This window comes from Paroedura picta, chromosome 2, assembly GCF_049243985.1.
Source record: "Paroedura picta isolate Pp20150507F chromosome 2, Ppicta_v3.0, whole genome shotgun sequence".
NCBI classification, from domain to species: Eukaryota; Metazoa; Chordata; class Lepidosauria; order Squamata; family Gekkonidae; genus Paroedura; species Paroedura picta.
Window position 1 is genome coordinate 105,820,343 of NC_135370.1, and position 23,811 is coordinate 105,844,153.

The following is a 23,811-nucleotide window of genomic DNA, read 5'->3' on the forward strand; positions in this document are numbered from 1 at the left end:
CCTTGACTGCATCCATTCCAAGTAGAAAGAAGCAAAATAAACCGGTGAAATGGCTGACAGCTATTTCAGCCTAACAGCAGGGCAGGTGTGCCCATCAGTTCTTAGGTTTAAATGGCTGCTAGCCATTAGACATGTCTTCCCCCCCCCACACACACACACACCCCTGGGCCTGCTGCCACTGTACCCATTATGTGGAATGTGTTCCATATAATGGGTGAAAATTGGATTCTTCAGTGTTTTTTATAAGCTTTCTGTGTAACTCTGCTAAACAATAAATATATCAGCTCACTTTCCCTAGCAGCCCTCTGTGACTCTTGAAAATAATAGTGGAGCTAATTCAGTGGAATCTGCTTTCCACTAGCTCTAGAGGAGGCCCAATTTTACTCCCTTCAGTTTTGCTGCAGCTCCTGTGGCATTTTGTCTATGGAAATCCCCTTGCTCTCAAGAGGAATTTTTTGGATTCACAGATGTGCTGAGTGAAGAGGAAAGCTCAAGAGTGGCATCCTCGAGCACCTTTTTACCTATGTTTATAGGACCCAATTCTGTAAAATGTGAACATGTATTTCTTCTGGCATAATCTCTGGTGTTGATCTAAGTTCTTTTTTTAAAAATTCTAACTAATTATGTTTTAAACTGTATGTTGAATTTTTGCTCACACTTTTTTTGCTGTCGAAAAACAGCATTATTACTAAGCAGTGCATTGTTCTTTTCAGGGATTTAAACTATAACAGCATGGTAGAGTTTCCTAAAGCCATAAAAACTCTTCCAAGCCTAAAGGAGTTGTAAGTACTACTGGATGCTTTTATCACTTTTTTTCCTATGTAGTGACAATACAGGAGGGATTTAGGAATATTAAGCAATATTATTTGGTGATTTAAAATTTATGAGAACTAATTATAAATCACAAAACCTTGATCAAGCTTTCAAGCCTTTTTGTTATATTATTTTTGCCTGTTCCTGATAAAGCTATGATTGTACTCTTTCCATTTTGGCTTTTTCTAATCAATTAACTTAGGTATGTACTTTGTCTAGATTGAACTGTTGTCCTATGCAGGATCCTAATTAAAGAGGGCATAATTTTATTTGGGAGAAAAATCTCTTAACATTTATAGATAACTAATTTAGATTTTTTAAATCTTGACTGAGCAGTTTTGGTGTTGTATTTGTCCTCCATGGAACACAATTCTATTTTTAACAGTACAGTCAAGACTAGGATTCTGAGTAGACCTGTGTAGTATCGTTCCCTAATTCGCCATCTCTTGATCAATTGTGGTGTTGAGAGTGAATAACATTAACTGGAGTCAGTTATTTCTATAGTGCCTTAATGTGCCTAGTTTTCCTATGGCATCAATTTTACATACACTAAAAGCAAATTAATCAAATGTGAACTACAGACCTACTTGTTACAGTGCCAAAATTTTCTTTTTGATTTTTTTCTAAACATTCAGTCTCTAAATTACTTGCTTATGAAAAACATGTAAGCGGTAGCCCACCTAGTTTTCCAATTAAAAAGAAGCCCAAATCTAGTATGAGGTATTGGTGCCCAGGCTGGGTATGGCATTCATAGCCGGCAGCCTGTCTGGTACAATTAAGTCACTTGTGATTTTTGCCCAGAAATGGTGTTGTGCATTGGTGCAACACCAACAAGCCTCTACCATTTCATCCCACTGACTTACTAAGTGGCAGGAAACTGGGGTGGGGGCAGCCAGGAGTGTTCTCTCTAGCTGAATATTGCCCCTCTCCCACTCCTTTAGCTCGGGCTATTTCGTTGGGCCTTTCTGAGCTACTATAGGTATATAATGGTGCCCTTTGATTAGACTCATAGAGTTGGAAGAGACCTTCAGGGTCATTTAGTCCAACTCCCTGCACAATGCAGGACACTCACAATTACCTGCCCACCCACAGTGACTTCAATTCCATGCCCAAGTGATCCCCTACCAAAATTCTCCAGAATCCAGCCTGGTGTAGGGGAAAGTCACCTATCATCCCACAGAGGCGATTAGCAACTGGTATATTAAATAGTTCATAATGCCCTTTCCCAAAATTCCTGTGGGTTGTGGCAACAGTTAAATTTTCATAGGATTTGACACTCTATTATATATTGCATTTAACAATAGTATTTTCCCATCTTTTCTTTTTCCTAAAGAGGATTTCACAGTAATTATATCTCCATGATCCCTGACAGTGCATTTGTTGGAAATCCACTTCTAAGAACTATGTAAGTTTTTGTAAAATGTACTCACGCTTCTGGATTAATGGATCTAAAAATAATTCTGCGAACTGAGACGTCATTAATTTTTGTTTTTCAGACATCTGTATGATAATCCTTTGTCCTTTGTTGGGAACTCGGCTTTTCAGAACTTATCCGATCTGCATTCGCTGTAAGTGTTTTTATTAAAGTCTAAAATATTTTTGTACTGTAGCTAATCAATGATGTATTTATAAAAACTTATAACTGTGCTAGTCATGCCTGACACCAACTCTTAAACACATATATTTGCTTAGGTAGGGCTGCAGGTTTGTTATGTTTCCATAACTATGCGTACTTAGTTCTTGAAGAGAGCTGAAGCATGGCTCCAGGTTTTTTTGTTGACTTGGTTGTCATAGTGCAGTTATTATGGAGGAGTAACTTGTATTTTATTTATTATTATATTATTTAATTTATATCCTGCCACTCCCACAAGTGGTTTGTGGCAGGTAACAACAATCATGTAAAACCAGGAAAAAACAAAGCAAAACAAGAGAGCTCCTTGAATACATGAATTGTGATTAAATAGTGTCCAGACAATTGTTTATATAAGTATTATAAACATTATTGCACATTTAAAATCAAGCATTGTAAGATAAGAGGACACTCAGATAAACGCAGCTTATATGAGCCACATGGATAGCATCTGCGCCAATAATGAGGTAAAAGGGGGAAAATATCAGGGGACTGCTTCCTAGACATCTTCCAGAACCCTTACCCTGGTAGACAACCTGTTGTCAACTGGAGATAAGTGATTTGGTTTAAGTTAAGCCAAAAATTACCCAAATCAATGCTGATTCGGATACTTTTTGGATCTATTTGAGCTGAATAACCCATCCCTGCACTTTAGATGGGCTGAATCAGCAGTGGGTTAATTGCAATTCAGCAATATGGCCATGATTCAGGCAGTTTAAAGGAAGGGTCTGGAGGAGCGAAGAAAGTGTGCCAAGGAGCTGATGTGTTATGATCAGTTGCTTGATGTGCTCTTTAAATACCTCCCCCCGCTTCCTCAGGCAGCGAAGATGCCCTCCACTGCCTTGGAATTTGTGGGGGGAGGCATGTGCAGGGGAAAATAATTTAGACTGCTTCCGATTTGGTTCAGTCAATTTGGCCAAATCCAAACCAGTGAACAGTGGGTCAGATTATTCAGATTCAGCCCAAATTCATTCCTGCCAAAACCAAAATGGTCCGAATGTTTTCCCCATGCACATGCCTGTTGCCAACTCCTGAAGCTTGCTCCCCCACTCCATCTTTCTTGCTTTTCCTTTCTGCATTGGCTTCTTGCCCTCTTCCTACAACTTGGGACAGCTTTCAGGTTTCTACAAAAATCCATCTTTTAAAAAATAACCAAGGGTAATTTGTAGAAGTTTAAAAACCTTACCTTATAGTGATGGAAAATTGAGATCTTACAATGCTATGGAATGAGATCGCAAATCTCATATAAAGGGTTGATTAGCAACCCCATACTTACAAAAACTGCAGCACTGTATCTCTGGCAGAGGCAAGTCAGGAAACCAGTCAGGAGGGCAAATCACAGCTGCCATTGCTAAGGAGCAAGGCAGTGACTGTGAAAGGGCCAGAGAAAAGAGGAGGTGATGGAGAGAGGACTGAGATGCCATTGCTGGGGAACCATTGGTGGTGGTGTGAGTAAGAAAGGAGGCAGCAGGGAAGAAAGTAAATAAGGTAAAAGGCAGTGGGGGGAGGAGCAGAAAGAAACTTCAGGAGGAAGCAGGGATAAATGGGGTGGAATGTGTCCTTCATGTGAGTTCCTTTTGCTCTCCATTTACATAATATACAGATGTTAAAATATTTAGATTGGAACTTTAGGGCAAAGGAAGGGGAGTAAGTTTCTCTCCCCTCCACACACATACACCATTTTCCCAACCTGAAATACCCCTTCCATATTATTGTTTACCCTGATGGAAGAAGGATGCACATACTGAGATGGCTATCTTTATGACTATCCCAGTAGGACCAATACAAATTTCACAGTGCTCTTTCAGTTAGAGAAAATGGTGTCAATAAAAGAAAAAGATCTGTTTTTATACCCCACATTTTACTACCCAAGGGAGTCTCAAAGTGATGTATTTACCATATTTATTAAAACCTTCCCTTCCTTACAACAGACACCCTGTGAGGTAGATGGGGCTGAGAGGGCTCTGACAGAATTGTGACTGGTCCACATCACCCAACTGGCTATATGTAGAGGAGTGGGGAATCAAGCCAGATTCTCAAGATTAGAGGCCACTGCTCTTAACCACTATACCAAACTGGCAATATAGGTGTAAACTGGGTTTCTTCTCATACCACAGTTGTGAGCCAAAGTGGATTCTCATACACCTGCTATTTTTCAAAAAGAAAGTGATAGGATCTCCCTTCTTGGAATCTGCACTGTAATAAGTTAGGATTCAACCATATGATGGACACACCAAAGTACAAGTATGTAATAGTTTATTTCCAAACCTACTGCCTGAAGCTCATCTGCCTTAGAGAGCCAGTTTGGTGTAGTGGTTAGGAGTGCGGACTTCTAATCTGGCGAGCCGGGTTCGATTCTGCGCTCCCCACATGCATCCAGCTGGGTGACCTTGGGCTCGCCACGGCACTGATAAAATTGTTCTGACCGAGCAGTGATATCAGGGCTCTCTCAGCCTCACCCACCCCACAGGGTGTCTGTTGTGGGGAGAGGAATGTGAAGGCGACTGTAAGCCGCTTTGAGCCTCCTTCGGGTAGGGAAAAGCGGCATATAAGAACCAACTCTTCTTCTTCTTCTTCTTCTTCTTAGCCAGTAAGGATCCCCTGTAAACTCCGATCCGCGGGGTGAGGGGGGGCGGCCAAGGGGTTTTGTGTGTGCGTGTGCGTACCTGTGTGTCTGTGTTCGCTGGGAAGCGGCGGCGGGGCAAGGGGGGGCGGCCAGGGGGTTTTGGCTGGAGAGGCTGTGTGTGTGTGTGTGTCTGGGTGCGGGGAAGTGGCGGTGTCGAATGGCCAGTGGGAAGGGACCCCAGGCAGGAAAGCAGTAGGGACCAGGCGTCTGCGACGCAGCGTCCCTGCTCCTTTCACGAGGGCAAGGGGAAGCCACCGGGAGTACTCACCGTCGGGGAAGGTGCTTCTCCTCATGTGCGGTGAGTCCCCGGGTGGGCAAGGCGAGGCTGGGCCAAGCAGTCAATGGGAGCGCGGCTCCCCCTTGGCTGCTTGGCCCTGGAGTGACACTTGGAGGGCCCAATCAGGAGTCGCTTTCTCCTCCCCCTTAGGGCTTACTCTTTTATTTATTCCGCTCCGGAACTTCAAGGGGTGTGGGTTGAAGCTATCCTCGAAATGAACTCCAGTATTATCTGTGGAGTATTAGCATACTAGCAAGAATCCAACTATTAAAGATCCTCAGCAAATAAACACATTAAACAATCTTTCATATTTTGCAGTATTTTTTATTATGCATGTTTATACTTCAAGGTGTGATCCAAATATCCTTAAAGTCTGGCATATGTAAATCACAGCGGAAAAAATTAAGAATCAGATCACTGTAGACCTCTTATGAAAAACTCCTTTCTCTAACACTTGTCTGTCTTTTGGCCAGTAATGCCTACTTGATTTCTGTTTTTCTTTTTCTTTTGTAGGGTCATTCGTGGAGCCAGCATGGTACAGTCATTTCCTAACTTAACAGGGACCATTAATCTGGAGAGTCTGTGAGTACCTTGCATTTTCTTCTAGTGAAAAATGATAAATACTTTCTAGGGAAGAATTGTTAAAAATGACAAATATTTTTGTTGTATGATTGCAAGATCTGATATTGTTATCTTCATCTTTTATCCCTGAATTTAGTAAGTTATGTAAAGGGAAGATGGGAAGAGGTGGTTCTTTCTGCTGCTGTGAAATATGTTCATTGTTTTGGCTAAAGCTGAGGAGGGAAATTGGTTCAAATGTTCATTTAAATAAATGTCCTATAACAGTTTTAGATTCTGACAAGTCTACACTCCTACAGAATCAGTTTAAAGGCACACCTTTTATTATTTATTTATTTATATGCCACCCTCCCCAAAGGCTCAGGGCAGTTTACATGAAACGGGAACAATACAGTTAACTCAGTTTATAGTACTATGGTAACAACAGTAACAATAACAACAGTATAATAATGATAATAAACATTGTAGATTTTAAATTAGAAAGGATCCTTTGCTCTGTCCAAGGGATTCCCAGCATTCTAGATTTGATAAATTCTGTTTCTGCTAATGCAGTGCTATCTATATTTACTAGAATGCCTATGTTTTATAAAACAGGACTTTTACAGGCACCAAAATTAACAGCATTCCCATTGATCTCTGCCAGGAGCAAAAGATGCTTCGAACTTTGTAAGTAGAAACTTTCTTGTTCTTCTTGTTCTATAAAGAAAAATATTTGAAACAGAACATACAATGTGATTATAAGAAGGGACAAAACGCTGTTTTGGGTGATGTGTCACTTTGGCTTTTCCCTGGGATCTAAAGAGCACATTACCTGCTTAGCCAGTTTCAGAAATCATGTCAGTTTAAAATAATAAGCAAGCAAGTCATTTCCACCATGATACTTTTCCTTTCAACAAGTTAATGTTCTTGGAATGGTCCATGTTGCTCTGTGCTGCAGGAAACACCATCCAGGAAACTTGAAATGGAAACACCTGGTTAATGTGCTGATGACCTCTGGAATATGTCTTTTTTGTTGAACATTTCCTACTTCTTTCCCTAGTCTGCAACAGTTATGCAATTCTGTACTTCTGTTAGAAGGTTTCATCACCTATCAAAATCTGAACCACCCAAGATGTTAGCAGCATCCTTTGCTTTTCATAACTTCCTCCCATTTGTTACCTTTGCAAATAAGAACAGTTAAAATTGTATCTTCTACAACATTGCTTTACATGCAAGGGGAGACATCAATTGCAAGTGGAAAGAGCATTTTTAGAACGTTGACCTACCATTGTTTTTTGTAAAAAATGGCTGCTTCTAACAGAGATTTCTAGTTTGACATATAAGCCAGGCTGAGTTTTTTGAAGCACTCACATGTCAACATCCCTTAATTACCTATATTTCCTCCTGCTTAGTTGCAGCCTTTCCTGTAACTTGTTTGGTATTCTCGTTTTTGGAAAAATGACAGTCAAAGCACATTTGTAGCCTGTGCGGATAAAAATGTGCACCTTTGTTATCTCATCAGTGCCATTTTCCTTCCTCAGCCCCACTGCAGCTCTTATGTCCCTCCTTCAGGGGAATATTTTATTTTTATTTTTTTAAGAAGCAAATTACCTATCACTATAGCATTAACACCGCGGGCGGTGTTAAGATGAACTGTCTTCTGGTTCCTCTGAATTTCCAATTTTCACTTTTTATAAAAAGTAATTCACCTGTACAATGAAAGAGGATAGACCAGTGGTTCCCAAACTTTTTCAAGCTGCTGCATCCTTGGCTCCCAGGCTACATCCCTAGTGCTCCCCCACATAAGCACATAGACCTACTACCCAGTGGCAAGCAATGGCATGCCACCCTGGAACATCTCTTGCTAGGAAAACACAGCCACAGCAATAACAGTCAGACTGCTGTTCCCTCTACTGCCCCAAAATTTCTCACTGCTCCCTGGATCGTTCCACGATCCCCAGGGGAACCCTAGGACAGACAAACAAAACTGGAAATCCAGAGGGACAAATATGTCTGTTAAAAAGTAAGATTAATGATCAAACCATCAAGGTCAGTATTGTGTACTCTAACAGGCAGTGACTCTCCATAATTTCCAAGTTTTTCCACATCATCTAATACCTGATCCAAGCGTTCTCAACGTAGTTACCCCAGAAGAGTTTCGGCGATTAAGTGGGAGTTAATTAATTTTTTTATAATTTTTTTAAAATAAATGTATCCATGTATGATCAAGTTGACCTGCCTTCCTCCCTAAATGGCCAATTATGGACCTGGAAGTAGTTGGAAGGGGAAGGGCCCTGGCCAAATAAATTCTTGCTGGTCAAGGCACATGGTAGTGACTGGAGTCCAGAGAGGTAAACACTCTTATTTTAACTTAACTGGTGGGGTGATGGAGCAGCATAGGTTTGCCCCGGCACTACTTCTGGAGTAGGAGGGTGGTGGTGATTGAATGACATAGGCCTGCCCAGGCCCTGTTTCTGCGGGGTCTCATGACAGGCCCCCTTTGGTGAAGAAGAGCAAACTGGTAGCCAGTTCAGAGTGTATGATTCTGTTCATAAATCATCTGAAAATATTTCTGTGGTGTAGGAGTGGCTTGGTGATGTCACATTCAGTGTCAGTGTCTGGGAAATGTCACTTCTGGTGACATGTGACTTCTGGGCTTTCTCAAAGCCTGAATAACAATATCAGTGGTTTCTCAATGGTGAAAAGGTTGAGAAAGACTGATTGAACTACAATTGCTGGGGATTGAAACTGGGACCATCTGCATGCCAAGCCACATGGAGCCACAACTGCTTGCAGCTGTGAATGTTTCTATTTCTTGGAGAAAACTGAAGGCAAAAATAGATTGGGGTGTGAGAGGGATGTACTTTTATTTATAAGTCTGGATTAGAATCAGTAATCTTCCTAGAAAACAGTAACATTAACAATTTTTTTCTTTTCTCCTTGCCTTTCCAGGGACTTATCTTACAACAGCATAGAACATCTTCCAAATTTTAAAGGCTGCAGTTCTTTGGAAGAAATGTAAGTTTAAAAAAAATACACCCCCCCCAAAGAAATGAATCTCATCCCCATCCCTGTATCTGTGCTTCAAAACTAAGAGACACCAGAGTTTGTCTACTCCTACTCCAAGCTAATATTTTGTGATTGTGCTTATTGTGAGGTTCTTATTCTGGACCAGTGGTGACTTTCAAATCCTCTTCTGTCCTTATTGCTGCTCAGTCTACCATCAGCCAACCATCACTCCTAATTGTATATGCCTTCTAATTTTAACCTCAGTCTTATGTCATCTTTGGCTCTCTTGGTACTTGCCTGATACAACATTTAGATCCTGGTGTTCTGTGGCTGTAGTCCTTCTCTCTTAATTGTCCTGTTACCATCTGTCATCTGAATGTGTGTACAGCTCTTAGTTGTAGTTTATAAGTGGTGCACTTAGGTGTTATTTAACTGATACTTTCATATGCTTTCTGTGATGATTCTTGCCATCTTATTTGAGCTTGGCCTTACCTCAACTTTACCTCAAAATGTTTGAATGCCTTCTCTCAGACTGTTTTTGTTTTGACTCCTTCAATAGTTATCACAGTTGATGTAGGGCTTTAATCTGGTACAACAGACTAATACAATGAGAAATGTAATGTGATGTCTGAAATGTCTATATCACATTGCAGATATTTGCAGCATAATGCAATTGAGGAAATCAAAGCAGATGTTTTCCGGGGTCTGACTTCTCTACGTACCCTGTAAGTATATTTTCCTTATAAATTTGTTAATCTAAAAGAAACATTGAAAGCCACAGCCATGTTCAGTATTTTCAGCATAGATACATTTAATCAAACCAAAGGAGTCATCTGTAGAATGGCTGCTTTATTGGGCTATTTCCAGATCAACCTCTCTGTTTTGCTTTTTATTTTTCCCTCCCTGTACCAGCACCCCCTTCAGGTATTTCCTGCTCACTGTGGCATTCCCAGCCAGCACTTAAACACATTACACATCCAAACACTAATGTGTGCCAAACCTTTATACCAAGCAGGATGGAGCAGGAAGATTTTGAATTCATGAAGTGTCAAAAATTGGCTTGTGTTTAAAAGTTGGTAGACAAAAATTAATTAGGTTAATTTTTTAGCTTTTACCCCACCTTGTCACTTAAGGGGGAAAATCTTCAACAAGACTATGATTATGATACATAATCTTATATTCGACTAACAAAGCTGGGAAATCTTAAATTCAGTTACTGGCTGTGACTAGGCAATACAGAACTTTCTACAAACCTGAAAAGGGCCCTCAGCTTGCAGAAAAATATTAAATCTAAAAAAAAAACAAAAAAAAAAAACCGGGAGGTTTAAATACATGACAATGGCAATAAGAATGTCTGTAGCTTTAACCAAGGGATGTTCTCAGTGGCCGTTGCTAGGCAACAACAGTATTCTAGGCTGGGTTTCAGTAAAAGGCAGAGGGAGAGGGGACAGGGCCCTTTCCAGGGCTCTTTTGGTCTGAGGGAGGACTTTGGCCAGGATTGACTAGGGTTGTCAGTTCCAGTTTGAGAAATGCTGGAGATTTTGCAGTGAAATCTGAGGAGGGCACAATTTTCAGAGGGAAGGCCCCTCAGTCATACATAATGCCATAGAGTTCACCCTCCCAAGCAGCCATTTTCTCTAGAGGGATAGATCTCTGTCAGGAGTTCAGATATAATTCTGGGAGATCTCCAGGTCTCACCTGGAGGTTGGTAGCCATAGGCCTGGCAGCAACCTCTGATTGATTTGATACCAACTAGTTTGCAAGATTCAAATAGGCCTGGCTGTTTACTACTGTTCAACAGCAGTCACCCTTTCAAAGCCAGTATGGTGTCACATTTAGAACTTCAGAGCAGAGTTTGCAAGACCCACGTTCAAATCCATGTCTTGCTGTGGAATCCCACTGAGTGATTTTGGGCAAGTCAGAATAACCTACCTAACAGTGTTGTTGTGCAAATAAAAAGAAGGACAGGAGAATAATACTTGGATCCCCATCATGGTGGAATGTGTAGTATTATACGTGAAGTAAATAAATAATAAGAGCTAAAGTTGGGAGGCAGATAACATGTAAGTCGGTGAAGGGCTGAGAAGGAAAGAATGGGGTGGGTTTCTGTGATATTACACAAGTGGGCTACAGTTTTCCTAGGCAGAGGCTGCTGGAGAGAGAAGGAAAGCTTAAGGGGGTAGATAAAGGTAGGTTAGCTGTTGGGTGGGAAGGAGATAGGGTTGCTAACTCCAGATTTGGGGGTGGGACCTGGGGAGGGTGAGTTTGATCTATTTTGTTTGCTGCTCTGACCATGTACTGGAAAACAGCATATAAATTATTAAAATTAAATGGTTCCTGAGTGAATTGATGTAGGAGGAAAATTAATACAAATTCATCCTATAATGGCAGAAAAAGGAAAAGGTAATTTATGATGATGAAGGAAGAGAGACAAGATAATGGCCAAGAAAACAGATACATTTAAAATATTTATACTTTTTTATGAGGTACTTTAGTTTTTTTGGCAGGAGTCCTAATTAGGAACAAAGGATGCCAGGTTGCAGTATGGATTTCACTGCCTCCTAGGACATTACATACAATCAATGTTCTGGATCAACCCTTCAAACTATAGTTTTATATTATTAATTTTAAATCTGGGAACACTGAAAATAACTATATTATCTCTCTATATAAATATCTCCCTTACTTATAAGTGTGCATATATTGAGATGTGCACATCCACATTTGCTTGGGGGAAAACCATATTTAAACAATGTATATGGTTTTTTCCCCTATGTATATCCTTGTTTGGACCAGGGTTTGGCCAGGCAGAGAGCTTATATGAGGGACTGCCTCTCGCCCTATATCCCCCGCAGGGCTCTACGCTCTGCGGGCGCTAACCTATTGGTCATTCCCGGCCCCAAGGAAGCCCGCCTGGCCTCGACCAGGGCCAGGGCCTTCTCAGTCCTAGTCCCAACCTGGTGGAATGACCTCCTGGAAGAGCTGAGGGCCTTGTGGGAATTACCAGCATTCCGCAGGGCCTGTAAGACGGAGCTCTTCCGCCAGGCTTATAGTTGAGGCCGGGTGGAAAAGATCAGCCCCCCCCCCCCACAAACTGGCGGTAGAGAGTGTCAACCCCACTCCTATAGTTGAGGATGCGGACACTAAATGAGTTAGACTAAGCCATCATTGTTGCCACTGTGGCCCAATTGATCACCAACTATTGTAAATTTATTGGAACTTATTGTTACCTTATGGTTTTTAGGGGATGGGGTTATGTAAACCGCCTTGAGCCTTCAGGGGAAGGCGGGATATAAATACAACAATAACAATAATAATAATAATAATGGCCTGGAATGAAGTCTGAAATCTGACCAGGTAGCTGAAACCCTAAGAAAATATCGATGCAACACCTAATACATCTAAATGCTAGCTGTATTGAGAAAATCACTGCTGCTTTCTGATGGGCTTTTCAGAGGATGGTAGACTGCCATTGTTGACTGCCTAGAGAGAGGAGTCCCAGTTCGTCTTATGCATATCAACAATCTGCACATATGTCTTCTGTGGATTAAAGATGGTTTTATGTTTTGACTGCCATTCTTCTGCAGTGAAGGTACTCAGAGTGGCTTACAAAATAATAGCCATTGTTGATTCTAAACATTCCTGTGTCAACAAAGGTCATTAGGCTTTGGCACGTGTGCAAGCTGTGAGTGCAGACGGGTTGGGAGCCAACACCCACCCTATTATATTCTTAGTCAGGAAATAAAAGTAGTGGATTGAAAATTATACAAAATCCATATGTGCTATGCCTTCTAAAAGAGTAGCTGAGGAAGTGAATTTTGCCTAACTAATCAGGCTCCTTATATGTGTATCAGCATAAGACAATGTACGGCAAGCATAGCACACTAAAACTACTAATCTGTAGTTCTGCTAAGCCAGTTGCATATGCTTTCAAAACCTCTGTGTTCCCGAGATTCAGTAGGGTTGGATGGAACCTTATCCTTGTGCTAATGTGATGTGTCTTGCAGAAGTAACTGAACACAAAAGGGTGAGGGAGAACCCATTTCAACTCTTGCTCTTCCACCCTCATAGTGGAAGCCCAGGTCACAAAAGTAGTGCAGCAGATATTTTACCACCTCTGCCAAGCCACGGTGATCCATGCAATGGTCACCTCTAGACTGGACTTCTGTAACTCGCTCTATACTGTCCTGCCCTTGGCTATGATCCGGAAATTCATTCATTCATTCATTCATTCATTCATTCATTCATTCATTCATTCATTCATTTATTTTTCAATTTATTTCCCGCCACTCCCTAAGCGGCTCGTGGCGGGTCACAATGTCTTAAAAACCCCATTAAAACTCCCATTAAAAGACTTAAAATCCATCACAACATGGCGGCAGCAAAAAAGATCCCCTTCCTACCCCCATTGCTAGGGGGAGGGCGGAGAAGAAGGAGGTCAATGATGTACAAGAAGCCTAGGGGGGAGCCATCGGTGTACCTCGCCGACCCCAGCCTCAACCATGGACCTGACGGAAGAGCTCCGTTTTGCAGGCCCTGCGGAATGCCGAAAGATCCCGCAGCTGGTCCAAAACACAGCGCCCAGGGTCCTCACAGCAATACCATGGAGGACCCACATTTGGCCCATTCTCCATCAACTGCAGTGCTTGCCAGTTGAATTCCGGATCAGGCTAAAGGTTCTGATAATCATCTTTAGGGCCCAGTGTACCTTAGGGACCACCAACAACAACCGGCTAATGATCCCTGGCCCTAAAGAAGCCCACCTGGCCTCAACCAGGGCCTTCTCTGTCCTGGCCCCCATCTAGTCGAACAAGCTCCCAGAGGAGATCAGGGCCCTGTCTGAGCTATCACAGTTCCACAGGGCCTGCAAAAGGGAGGTCTTCCACTAGGCATTTGGTTGAGACCAGGGCCCATTGTGCAACCAGTAGATAATGCACTTTCAATATGCTTTGGCAGCTGGATTGCCCTGTGCAGAAGAGGAAAATCTGCTTCTAAAGTGCATTGAAAGTGCAAAATAGGCCCAGGTGTCCAGCAACATCTATAGGGCCCCTGTACCCACTGTCAAGCGCTGACAAAACTCACAACCAAAACTTCTATAAGAAGAAAGCTTTAATTGACTGATCCTGACATCCTCCTTCCCAGAAATCCACCCATACGTTCTGGTCTGGACCTGTTTGCAGCATTATATTCTGTTACCTCTGTTATAGTTTAATGTTAATGTTATTGATATGTGAAAATCTGAGTTCCATGTACTATTTTCTGCATTTTTACGTAAACCGCCCTGAGCCTCAGGGGAGGGCAGTATATAAATACAATAAATAAAGAATAAATAAGGTGTAACGAACTCTTTACATTCTTTTCTTTGTCACAGTTGTCACAGTTGTCTGTATTCTGCTGAAAGCTGTTGTGTAAACCCTTACACAAGTTTCAAAAGTCTGTTCTAATCCAGTGCAGGCAAAGTGCTGTCGTATGGCAAAGAAAGGAAATAGAGCCTTAGAGCCCACACCAAATGGTGTGGCATTCACTCTGATTTCCACAACAGACATTGTTTAGAGAAAATTGTCATGATGACATTGGAAACACAGTTAAGCTGCAAGTTAGTTACATGCTTGTCACAAGCTTAGTGTGACCTGAATCATAATGGAATAACTGAGCTACAAACAATGGTCACTTAAAAGTGTCAATGTAAATCACTAACACAATGGTATTTCTTAAAATTGCAGTGATCTCAGCAGAAATTTGGTCCACCGGATCTACGAGGCAGCATTTACGTCGCTTGATGCTATTACCAATCTGTAAGTATGCCATTTAGCGCTGAAAAGCTTTCCAGTTCTTTCATAGTAGCATTTTCCCTCTCAAAGTTTTTGTTCCTGTTTCCTTGAATTCCATTTTTTTTTAAAAACGACACCCAGTGTGGACATAGAAAAGCAAAACACAATCCTGTTACATGCTTGCTGTACTTTAGTGGAGAAATGATGTCCACCCCAAAATAATGTGAAACAAGACATTCTGTTCTTTCACTTCTAGATGAGGAAATGGGTGTAACCCCACACAGTGAGATGAATGCTTCTGTCCATGCATTAAGGGAATGCACATCTTTTCAAAAATGTTTTATATCTCCCACATTTGCATGGAACCAGGAGATGAGGGTGCATTCTGCAGGGGGTTGGACTAGGTGACTATGGAGGAACCTTCCAACTCTGTGATTCTAGGGGACATGAAGTTTTTAATCCTGCTTTTCTGTAGCAGCTTCCATAGTACATTCCAAGATATTACCTTTAATGTCTTTGTGATCTTTAGACATGGGAAATACTTCTGTGTCTGGTTCTCCTAGTATTAGACCCCTCCCTGTACACCCCCACATACCACTTGGTGACTCCTTTGGTTAAACAACTGCATTGGGCTGTTATGCTTTGACAGACTAGCAGTAACAGTTAGGTTTGGTTGACAGTAGCCATGTTCCTGGGGACTTGCAGGCATGGAGGGGCAAACAGCTGTGTTTTAGATTTTCCTGTGAAAGATAGTGGTTAGCTCTGAGTCATACAGCTCTGCTGGCAATAGGAACATGTAGAAAATAGCCTAATGTAATGGATAGAACTGGGAGAGCAGAGGTTACCCAGTTTCAAATCCCTGTTTAACCTTGAGACTGAGAGAAAGGCCTTAGACAACTCACCATCTCTGAAATCTAAATTACTTCACAGAATGGTTTTGAGGATAAAGCAAGATAATCCATCATTTGCTGTCCTAAACTCCTTTGAGGAAGGGTGCAGTCCAGATCGTATTAGCAGTGACGAAACTGACTGGAATGCTCCATCAGGACAGCAGAGGATTCCAGTCATCCAGCAAATGGAATGACTACAGCTCCATTTTACATATTCACACATTCAAGTATTTAATTTCTGCAGTTTTACCTAAGTATTTCTGTTATATTTCTTTTCTTTCACCAATATTGTTAGAGACTTAAGTTTCAATGCGTTGACTTCATTTCCCACTGAAGGCCTGAGTGGGTTAAACCAGCTTAAACTTGTAGGCAACACTGAACTGAGAGAAGCCTTGACAGCAAAAGATTTTGTGAAGCTTCGGTAAGTACCTAAATTGAAGATCTTGTACTTTAAATATACAGAGGCATTTATGTGGAATGAACTTAATTTCCAAAATGCATATTAATTCAGTTCAAATTGTTAATTTCTTGGCAGTTTGTTCTTGTAGTAGCAGGTAGTAATTGTAGCACCATGCTATAATGTGTGAATCAGATAAATTTACCTGCCATATTGAAGACTAGCATCTAAAGGTACTATGGCACTTTAGGTTTTACTTGTAGGACAGAGAAATCTCTTTGCCAGACCTAGAAGAAGAAGAAGAGTTGGCTCTTATATGCTGCTTTTCTCTACCCGAAGGAGGTTCTAAGCATCTTACAGTCACCTTCCCATTCCTCTCCCCACAACAAACACCCTGTGAGGTGGGTGAGGCTGAGAGAGCCCTGATGTCACTGCTTGGTCAGAACAGTTTTATCAGTGCCGTGGTGAGCCCAGGGTCACCCAGCTGGCTGCATGTGGGGGAGTGCAGAATCGAACTGGGCATGCCAGATTAGAAGTCCGCACTCCTAACCACTACACCAAACTGGCTCTCGCTAGAACACCCTTTCTCCAGAGGTTGTAGTTTAGCTTCTGTTGTGGTTTTTGGTTTGCTAAGTGGATAGAGGATAAGCCAATGTGTACATGCTGAAAAGCTCATTCCTGTCCTTGCGCCTTGTAGTTTTATAATATTCCTCCAACTTATCCTAGCCAACTCTTCAGTCCTTGTCTTAAGAGTTGAAGCTATGCCCTTCTGTAAGAAGTATTCATATTTGCACTTGAAAATATGTTCCCAGTTTAGGCCATTAGCCTGTTCCATATAATATGAAATCTCACTGCCTTGTAATGTCTTGATAAAGGCACCTTAACAAATTGTGGTCTGTTTCCCCTTCCCACAGTAGTTGTGATTCTAAACCAGAATTAAACCATAGTTGAGAATGTTGGTTACAGGGAAAGATCTCAGTTTGGTAAGGACCATACATTCAGACATCACAACAGATTATTAGTTGTTGTTATTATATTTATAGTCTGCCTTTGATGTTCACTACATATACCGTTTACATATAAACAGTAATGACTGGGGAAGGCACTGGCAAATCACCCCGTATTGAGTCTGCCATGAAAACGCTAGAGGGCATCACCCCAAGGGTCAGACAGGACCCGGTGCTTGCACAGGGGATTCCTTTACATATTCTGCAACATGACCTTTGTCAGGTGGAGATGATCAGCTAAAACCAGTAGAGCCATCTCTGTCCTGTAGCATAGCCTGAACCCAGACTGAATGGGCTAGGGCCTCTGAGTTTATCTAGGAAGTCCTGGAGTTGGTCTGCTAGTACTACTCTACTACAAAATCACTTTGCCTAGAAATGGAAGATCAGAGACTGAATGATAATTAGCAACATCATTTGTTTCTAGGGATTTTGTGAAGCTTTGGTAAATATTTAACCTTGAAATACATTATACACCAAAGGTTTTTGACTTCAGGAACAAATATTGGATATAAATGAAGATATAAAAAGATCATATTTACCAAACAAAAGTATGCCTTTTGGTGATGTTCTGTGGCAAGCAATTCACGTCGAAGTCTCCTGTACACGTAAATTTGGGAAGAAATCTTACTCTCCTTGACTAAGGTTGATAGAACTAAGAAGTTGCTCTTTCTTTGTCCACCATGCCTTCTCCATCCTAACTTTACAGGAATTAGTCAAGATTTTTATTCCCAAAGGCATTTGTAGAATATGGTGGATTCTGGGTTAAGCTGATATCTGAGTTTTCTGCATTGTGATGTGGCTCTTAGTTTTAATTACGGTATGCGTTACTTAGTTGTTTATGGTTATTTTACAACCCTAAAACCATGGCAAATAGTCATAAACTTTTCAACTAGGTAACCCCCCTCCCAATTAAATTTTACACACACACACATCAGCACAACATAGAGAAACTTTTAGAACTGTAATGCACCCTGGGGGCCTTTTTATGGCCATATGGTGGGATATAAATAGAATAAAAATGTGTTTGGCCCCTTCTTCTGGATGAATGAGACTTTCTGGCATGTCCTGGAGTGATTTAAGGGAAGGGTGCAGAGCAGGAAATCCAGCCTTGCAGCATGAGAGATTTCATATAAACAAAGCAAACAATGAGAATGACAGGTGTGTACTTAGTACTTGCATGGGAATTCACTTGCGCAACAGTGTTACTCTCCAGACAACTTGATGAGTGTTCATTTTTGTGCGTACAGGTAATAACATGATTGCTTATAACTTTTTTTGTATTAATATGGCAGTGCTTTAACATACACTTGGTCTGTAACCAAAGAATTATTTTTTTTAATCTCAGGATCCAAGTTCACAATGTAGTTGTTTAGATATTCTCACCTTCTCTTACTAGGTTTTTAGGAAATCTCATTGCTAGAGTCTTTATTATTTGAGAAGGAAAAGCAAGTTCTAACTTTCAGAGATAATGCTACTTAAAAAAAATCAGAAAAGTTGTTAATTATGACGTCCTGCGGTTTCTTTAAATTTTCAGATCACTGTCTGTTCCATACGCCTACCAGTGCTGTGCATTCTGGGGCTGTGATTCTTATTTAAACTTGAATACTGAAGATTCCAACCACCAAGAACAAAGTCTGTCAGTTACTCATGACCGTGGTAAGTGCCTAACTAAAAAAAGTGTTCTGAAAAGACACACAGCCATTTACACAAATGTAAGCTTCTTCCAGGCATACTTGGAATTGAGAACATGGCTGCTTTTCATGTGATACGAAGGATGAGTTGTGGGGGAAATCTGTTACATAATGCCATTTTGAATCCTTCCACATAATACTTACTCACTGACTCCTTTCAGAAATAATGCAAAAGTATGCTTATTCTAGCCATGGTTAATTTGTCAAAGTAGACTTTGGTCTGTAGGTGATTATTCAGTCCTAGTTTGGCATCGCAAATCCTTGTTTCAGAGTTTTCTCTCTGTTCTCCATCTCGCCTTTTCTCAGCTTACCTGGCAGCACCCTGCTAAAGGAAACTTTCACCATGTTGTCAGCTTAACCTTCAGTTAGCCAGCATGACTGTAGAGTCATGACATAGTGCCACACCCCATTTCCTAGTCAAGGTCTGTGGTATCTCATATTAGATTAGAAAACATTCCAATAAAATTACAAACCCTCCCCCCCAACACAAACATGTAATGGTCCAACAGAACACTGCTCTCAAACTTTATCCCAAAATTCGCAAATTTATTCTGCAGCTGTAGCAGCAAGTTAGGCTTGGGTGATGGTGATGATATGCAGATCTTAACATGTACAGTAGTGATATTAGTCCATTTTCTCATTATTCAATTATTACTATTTATTCCATTTTTATGCTGCCCTTTCTTAATTAGTGACCTTTCTATTTTATTGTACTTCTTCACCACATGTAAGAGAAGTCAGACTTTCCACCATCACTCATTAGAGTATCTAAGGTTCAAGTCTGCACATAAAGAATCTTACCTGATTTATTCTACTAAGCTTCCCTACTCTTCCCCTTTTGCAATTTCCTGTAAAAGCCAGGTAAAGGGTTTTCTTCCTTCCATTGTGTCTCAAGATATGGTCTCATGACAGCTTATATTGGAATAAATATACATGTTTAAGGTGCCATTGGACTTTTGCTACATTAAGCTAATATGGCTTCCCCACTGGGACCTATTTCATCATTGAACTCATTTAGTTCAACTAACAACCAGCTACTATTGTTGCTCTTTCCAACAATCCAACATCTGCATCTGGCTACAAGCTTCCTTGCCCCCCCCCCATCTCAAAAGGAATTCTATGAGGACATAGTCACTTCCCCCTAGGGTCCCCACCTCCTTCACCTCATCCACCAACTCTTGCCTGTTGGTCAGTATTAGATCCAGTATGGCTGAACCTCTTGTGGGTTCATCCACCATTTGATAAATGAAATTGTCAGCCAGGCAGGTCAGAAGATGAAATTGTCAGCCAGGCATGTCCAACTGTAACTTGCCTCAGAACACTGACAGTGCTGGCAGGAGGCTGGTGAGTGCACTCCCTCCCCCTCCCTTCAGGCCTGCTGCGAAGGAGCCTCTGACAGCCCCTGACTGAGGGGAGGGAGGCGTTTCCAAGAGCAATGCAGGGGAATCTGAGGGCATGGGTGAGGGCCTTCCTTTTGAGGGGGGAAAGCTTTCCCCTTCTGCCAAACAGTTGTCTGACAGGGAGGCCAAAGAAAAGCCTCTTCTCACTTAAAATACTGCTGTGGCTGGCCATGCTGCTGGAGGGAAGAAACAGCCAAGCAACTCTCTGCAGATTTGAGATGTACCACACAGGGTTGTTGTGCAGGTGAGACTAGAAGCTGTCGCAGAGGTTCTTTTGCCTCCTGTTTCATCTGCACAGCAATCCTGTGCAGTAGGCCTCAAGTTTTTCAACTCCACAACAACCTGCGTGGGAGGCCTTAAATGTTTCTTCTCCTCAACACTGTCCAACAGCAGCCCTTTCTGCCTGGGGAGCTGATCTTTATACTCTGCAGATGAGCTGTAATTCCAGGAGCTCTCCAGGTCCCACCTGGAGGTTGGCTACCCCTGGGTTGGAGAAATTCCTGGAGATTTGGAGGAAGGCCTTAAAATCGTATAATGCCTCAGAGTCCGGCCTCCAAAGTAGCCATTTTTGCCTGCAGAGCTGATCATTATAATCTAGAGATGAGCAGTGATCTAGAAAGGATGGTAGAGGTTCACAGACTGTGGTTGGGGTGGAGTGGTTGCGAGTGTGTCCCTCCTGGGCTATGGATTTTGGCCAGCCCTTACCAACAGATCAGAACGATCTAAATAACGAATATTTACAGCCTGAAACTGTACATAATGAACAAGTAAATGGTTGGAGAGATGTGGGAACTGAAGTGACTTTTTTCAAGCTTCGCCTGGTAAATAAAATCTATGAACTCAAAGGCATAAGTGGCCCAGAATTTCAAGTGTAGATAGATTTACAGGAAAGTAGACAGTGAGACTTTGGGGGGAACTAGGTGATCCACTTTTATTAGGCGACGACTTGGCCTTGCAGACAACAACAGGGACTGCAGTAGGCCTTAGGCTTCTGAAGGGCAGATATCACCAGCCAAGCAACCAAATGGATTCTGGAGCCACATGCATTCTTTTTGAAGGGATGCATGTGAGGGGAGAGAGCTTTCCCTTCAGCCTAACTGCCTATAGATGAGCTGTACTTCCAGGGATTCTCGGACCCCACCTGGAGGCTGGCATCCCTAAACCTCAGGGGGATACAATGCTACACAGTCACCCCTCCAAAGTAGGCATTTTTGCCTGCGGAGCTGGTCTGTATAGTCTGGAGACAAGCAGCAATTCCAGGCCCCACCTGGAAGTTGCCTGTCCCTGGTTTGAACATATTCCTTGAAGTCTGAAAACGGGGCCTCAAAAGTGTAATGCCCCCGCAGCTATCTAGCTTCCCCTGACCTATTTCAGGTCAAGAAAACATTGCAGAGAGGAGTTAAGGTTGCCAGATTGGTGTAGGTTCATCTTCTGGAATTCCACACTACCTAGGTGTGCACAAACCTGATTAAGGTTAAGACTGCTATGCACAGAGAGACCTCCTCTTAGGGTTGCCATCTTCCAAGTGAGGCTCTCTACCCCACCTCCCTCACGGAGAGTCTGCTATGGGGAGAGAAAGGGAAGGTGACTAGAAATTGCTTTGAGACACCTGAGGCCTGATGGGTGACTGTGACCCATTCCCAGTTCTCTCAGACCTCCCACATCCCTCACAGGTTGTCTGTTGTGGGGAGACGAAGGGAAAAAGTGTTTGTAAACCACTTTGAGGCTCCTTTGGGTTGTAAACAGCAGGGTACAAAAATCCAGCTCTTCGTCTTCTAAGGAGCAACCATGAAAGAAGCATTTGGGCACGTGACATTTTATCAACAGTAAAAAAATGGAGACAGAAGAAGCAGGGTGGACACCTGTGTACTGTGACTACCCCATGTGTATTAGGGCAGGGGGACAAGAAGGGAAATGATGTTGAATGCAGAACTGGGAGGAATTGGTTGGCATGTAATCTCCCCCTAAGAAGACTTTCCAATCTGATTTTCCCTTCACATATCAGAAGACATGGCTCTGGAAAGCTCATCTGTAACCACTATGCCACGATTCCCAAAGGTCAGTCCTCTCCCACATTCAACGAACATTCTATACCACAGGTTCTTGACACCCATATCTCCACACCCATGCCCTCATTTGCCACCATGCTACCACAACCTCCCACACAACACACACATTCAACCCCATGCCCTTACAGACTGGACAGCTCCTCCCCTTCGACTTCCCACCACCAAGTTCTAGTGCCCATTATATTCCTGGATACAACGGGCTTTGCCCCTAGTAATTTAATATTTTAGTGTTTCTTCAGGTTTCATCTTCTGCCATTTTTATTTAGGCGCAGCAGATGACCTAATCAATGATGATAATGAAGAACTTGGTCAGACAATAATACACTGTACTCCCGCAACAGGTAAATAGGTTCACGAACTAATACTCCAGCAACATTTTTTATTGATTGGATAGTGAACAGAATCCACAAATCTGATGAGAAGTCCAGCTTTCATTAATTGATGCAGTGATGCAAAACTGGGACTGGGTTGTGGAGTCTGAAATGAGTATTGTGTGACAGTTTCTATGGGCTATTACAGGAGAGTTGGGTTTAAAAGTGTTAATGCTGCTTCTAAGGTTAGTATTATTTAAAGATGTATGGGAGTCCTTCCACCTATAAAGTGCTAACAGGTATTGTAGCTGGCTCTCATCTGGCTTCTTCCACTTGGTATCATCATGTTAATTGATTTAACTTAGTCTTCATGTTCCTGCGGCAGGCCTATCATTTAGTGAAAGCTTCTGTATCACCCACAACTGCCTGCAAGGGGGAAAAGTTGTGTATGAGCCAGCTTTTGTACCTTGAACTGTGTTAGCAGTTGCTTACATGCCTCCTGCCTCAAGCCTTGTGGTATTTTTTTTACATGACTAGCTTGTTTGGGCACTCCAGTTCCTGCTGTCTCTGAATTCCAGCTGAGGGCTACAGCTAGCATGTCTTTGGGGGCAGGTGCAAAGTAGTTTCTGTGCTATGGAGGGTTATATGAGCCAGTGCTGCCCATCCTCCCCCCCCCATCTCTGAGAGAGATGTGAAGCCTTAATGTTATAAAATTTGAGATGCAAGTAGTTTCCTGATTTCCTGCTTGAAATGCCATGTGAGTCAAGGCACACCAATTCATGGTAATTGAACTAAAGCTGTTTAACCCACACTGAATTTGGCTATAATAGACCTGACTGTGTAGTGTTACTCTGAAAGCTGAGATTGTTCATGGTAGCAATACCATTCAGGCTTTAGCTCAGGAGACAATCACTTGTATTTTTCAAGCTTGTCACCTTGTTTTGAATATAATAAGTGATTACATAGTTGAGGAGACTACTTATAGAAATATACTATGCAATAGGCAAAATTAGTAAATTTGTTTACAATTCAATAAAATGATTTACAGACATTCATAGAATCATAGAGTTGGAAGGGGCCATACAGGCCATCTAGTCCAACCCCCTGCTCAACACAGGATTAGCCCTAAGCATCCTAAAGCATCCAAGAAAAGTGTGTATCCAACCTTTGCTTGAAGACTGCCAGTGAGGGGGAGCTCACCACCTCCTTAGGCAGCCTATTCCACGGCTGAGCTACTCTGACTGTGAACATTTTTTTCCTGATATCTAGCCTATATCATTGTACTTGAAGTTTAAACTCATTACATTAGATGCCTTGGATTTTTTTGGTTGCAGGGAAACTATAGAATTCCTTTGAGAATTC

The 23,811-nt window shown here is 42.0% G+C and overlaps 1 protein-coding gene across 1 annotated transcript in view; it reads left to right on the forward strand.

Annotated features, from left to right (window-relative positions):
- LGR4 (leucine rich repeat containing G protein-coupled receptor 4) overlaps positions 1–23,811 on the forward strand; it is a 119,817-nt gene that overhangs the window by 90,374 nt on the left and 5,632 nt on the right. Inside the window, exons 7-17 of the mRNA XM_077321980.1 lie at positions 714–782; positions 2,147–2,218; positions 2,310–2,381; positions 5,860–5,928; positions 6,520–6,591; positions 8,857–8,922; positions 9,567–9,638; positions 14,637–14,708; positions 15,870–15,995; positions 18,513–18,634; positions 22,405–22,479. Coding sequence (XP_077178095.1) covers positions 714–782; positions 2,147–2,218; positions 2,310–2,381; positions 5,860–5,928; positions 6,520–6,591; positions 8,857–8,922; positions 9,567–9,638; positions 14,637–14,708; positions 15,870–15,995; positions 18,513–18,634; positions 22,405–22,479 — 887 coding nt within the window. The remainder of the gene's footprint in view (positions 1–713; positions 783–2,146; positions 2,219–2,309; positions 2,382–5,859; positions 5,929–6,519; positions 6,592–8,856; positions 8,923–9,566; positions 9,639–14,636; positions 14,709–15,869; positions 15,996–18,512; positions 18,635–22,404; positions 22,480–23,811) is intronic.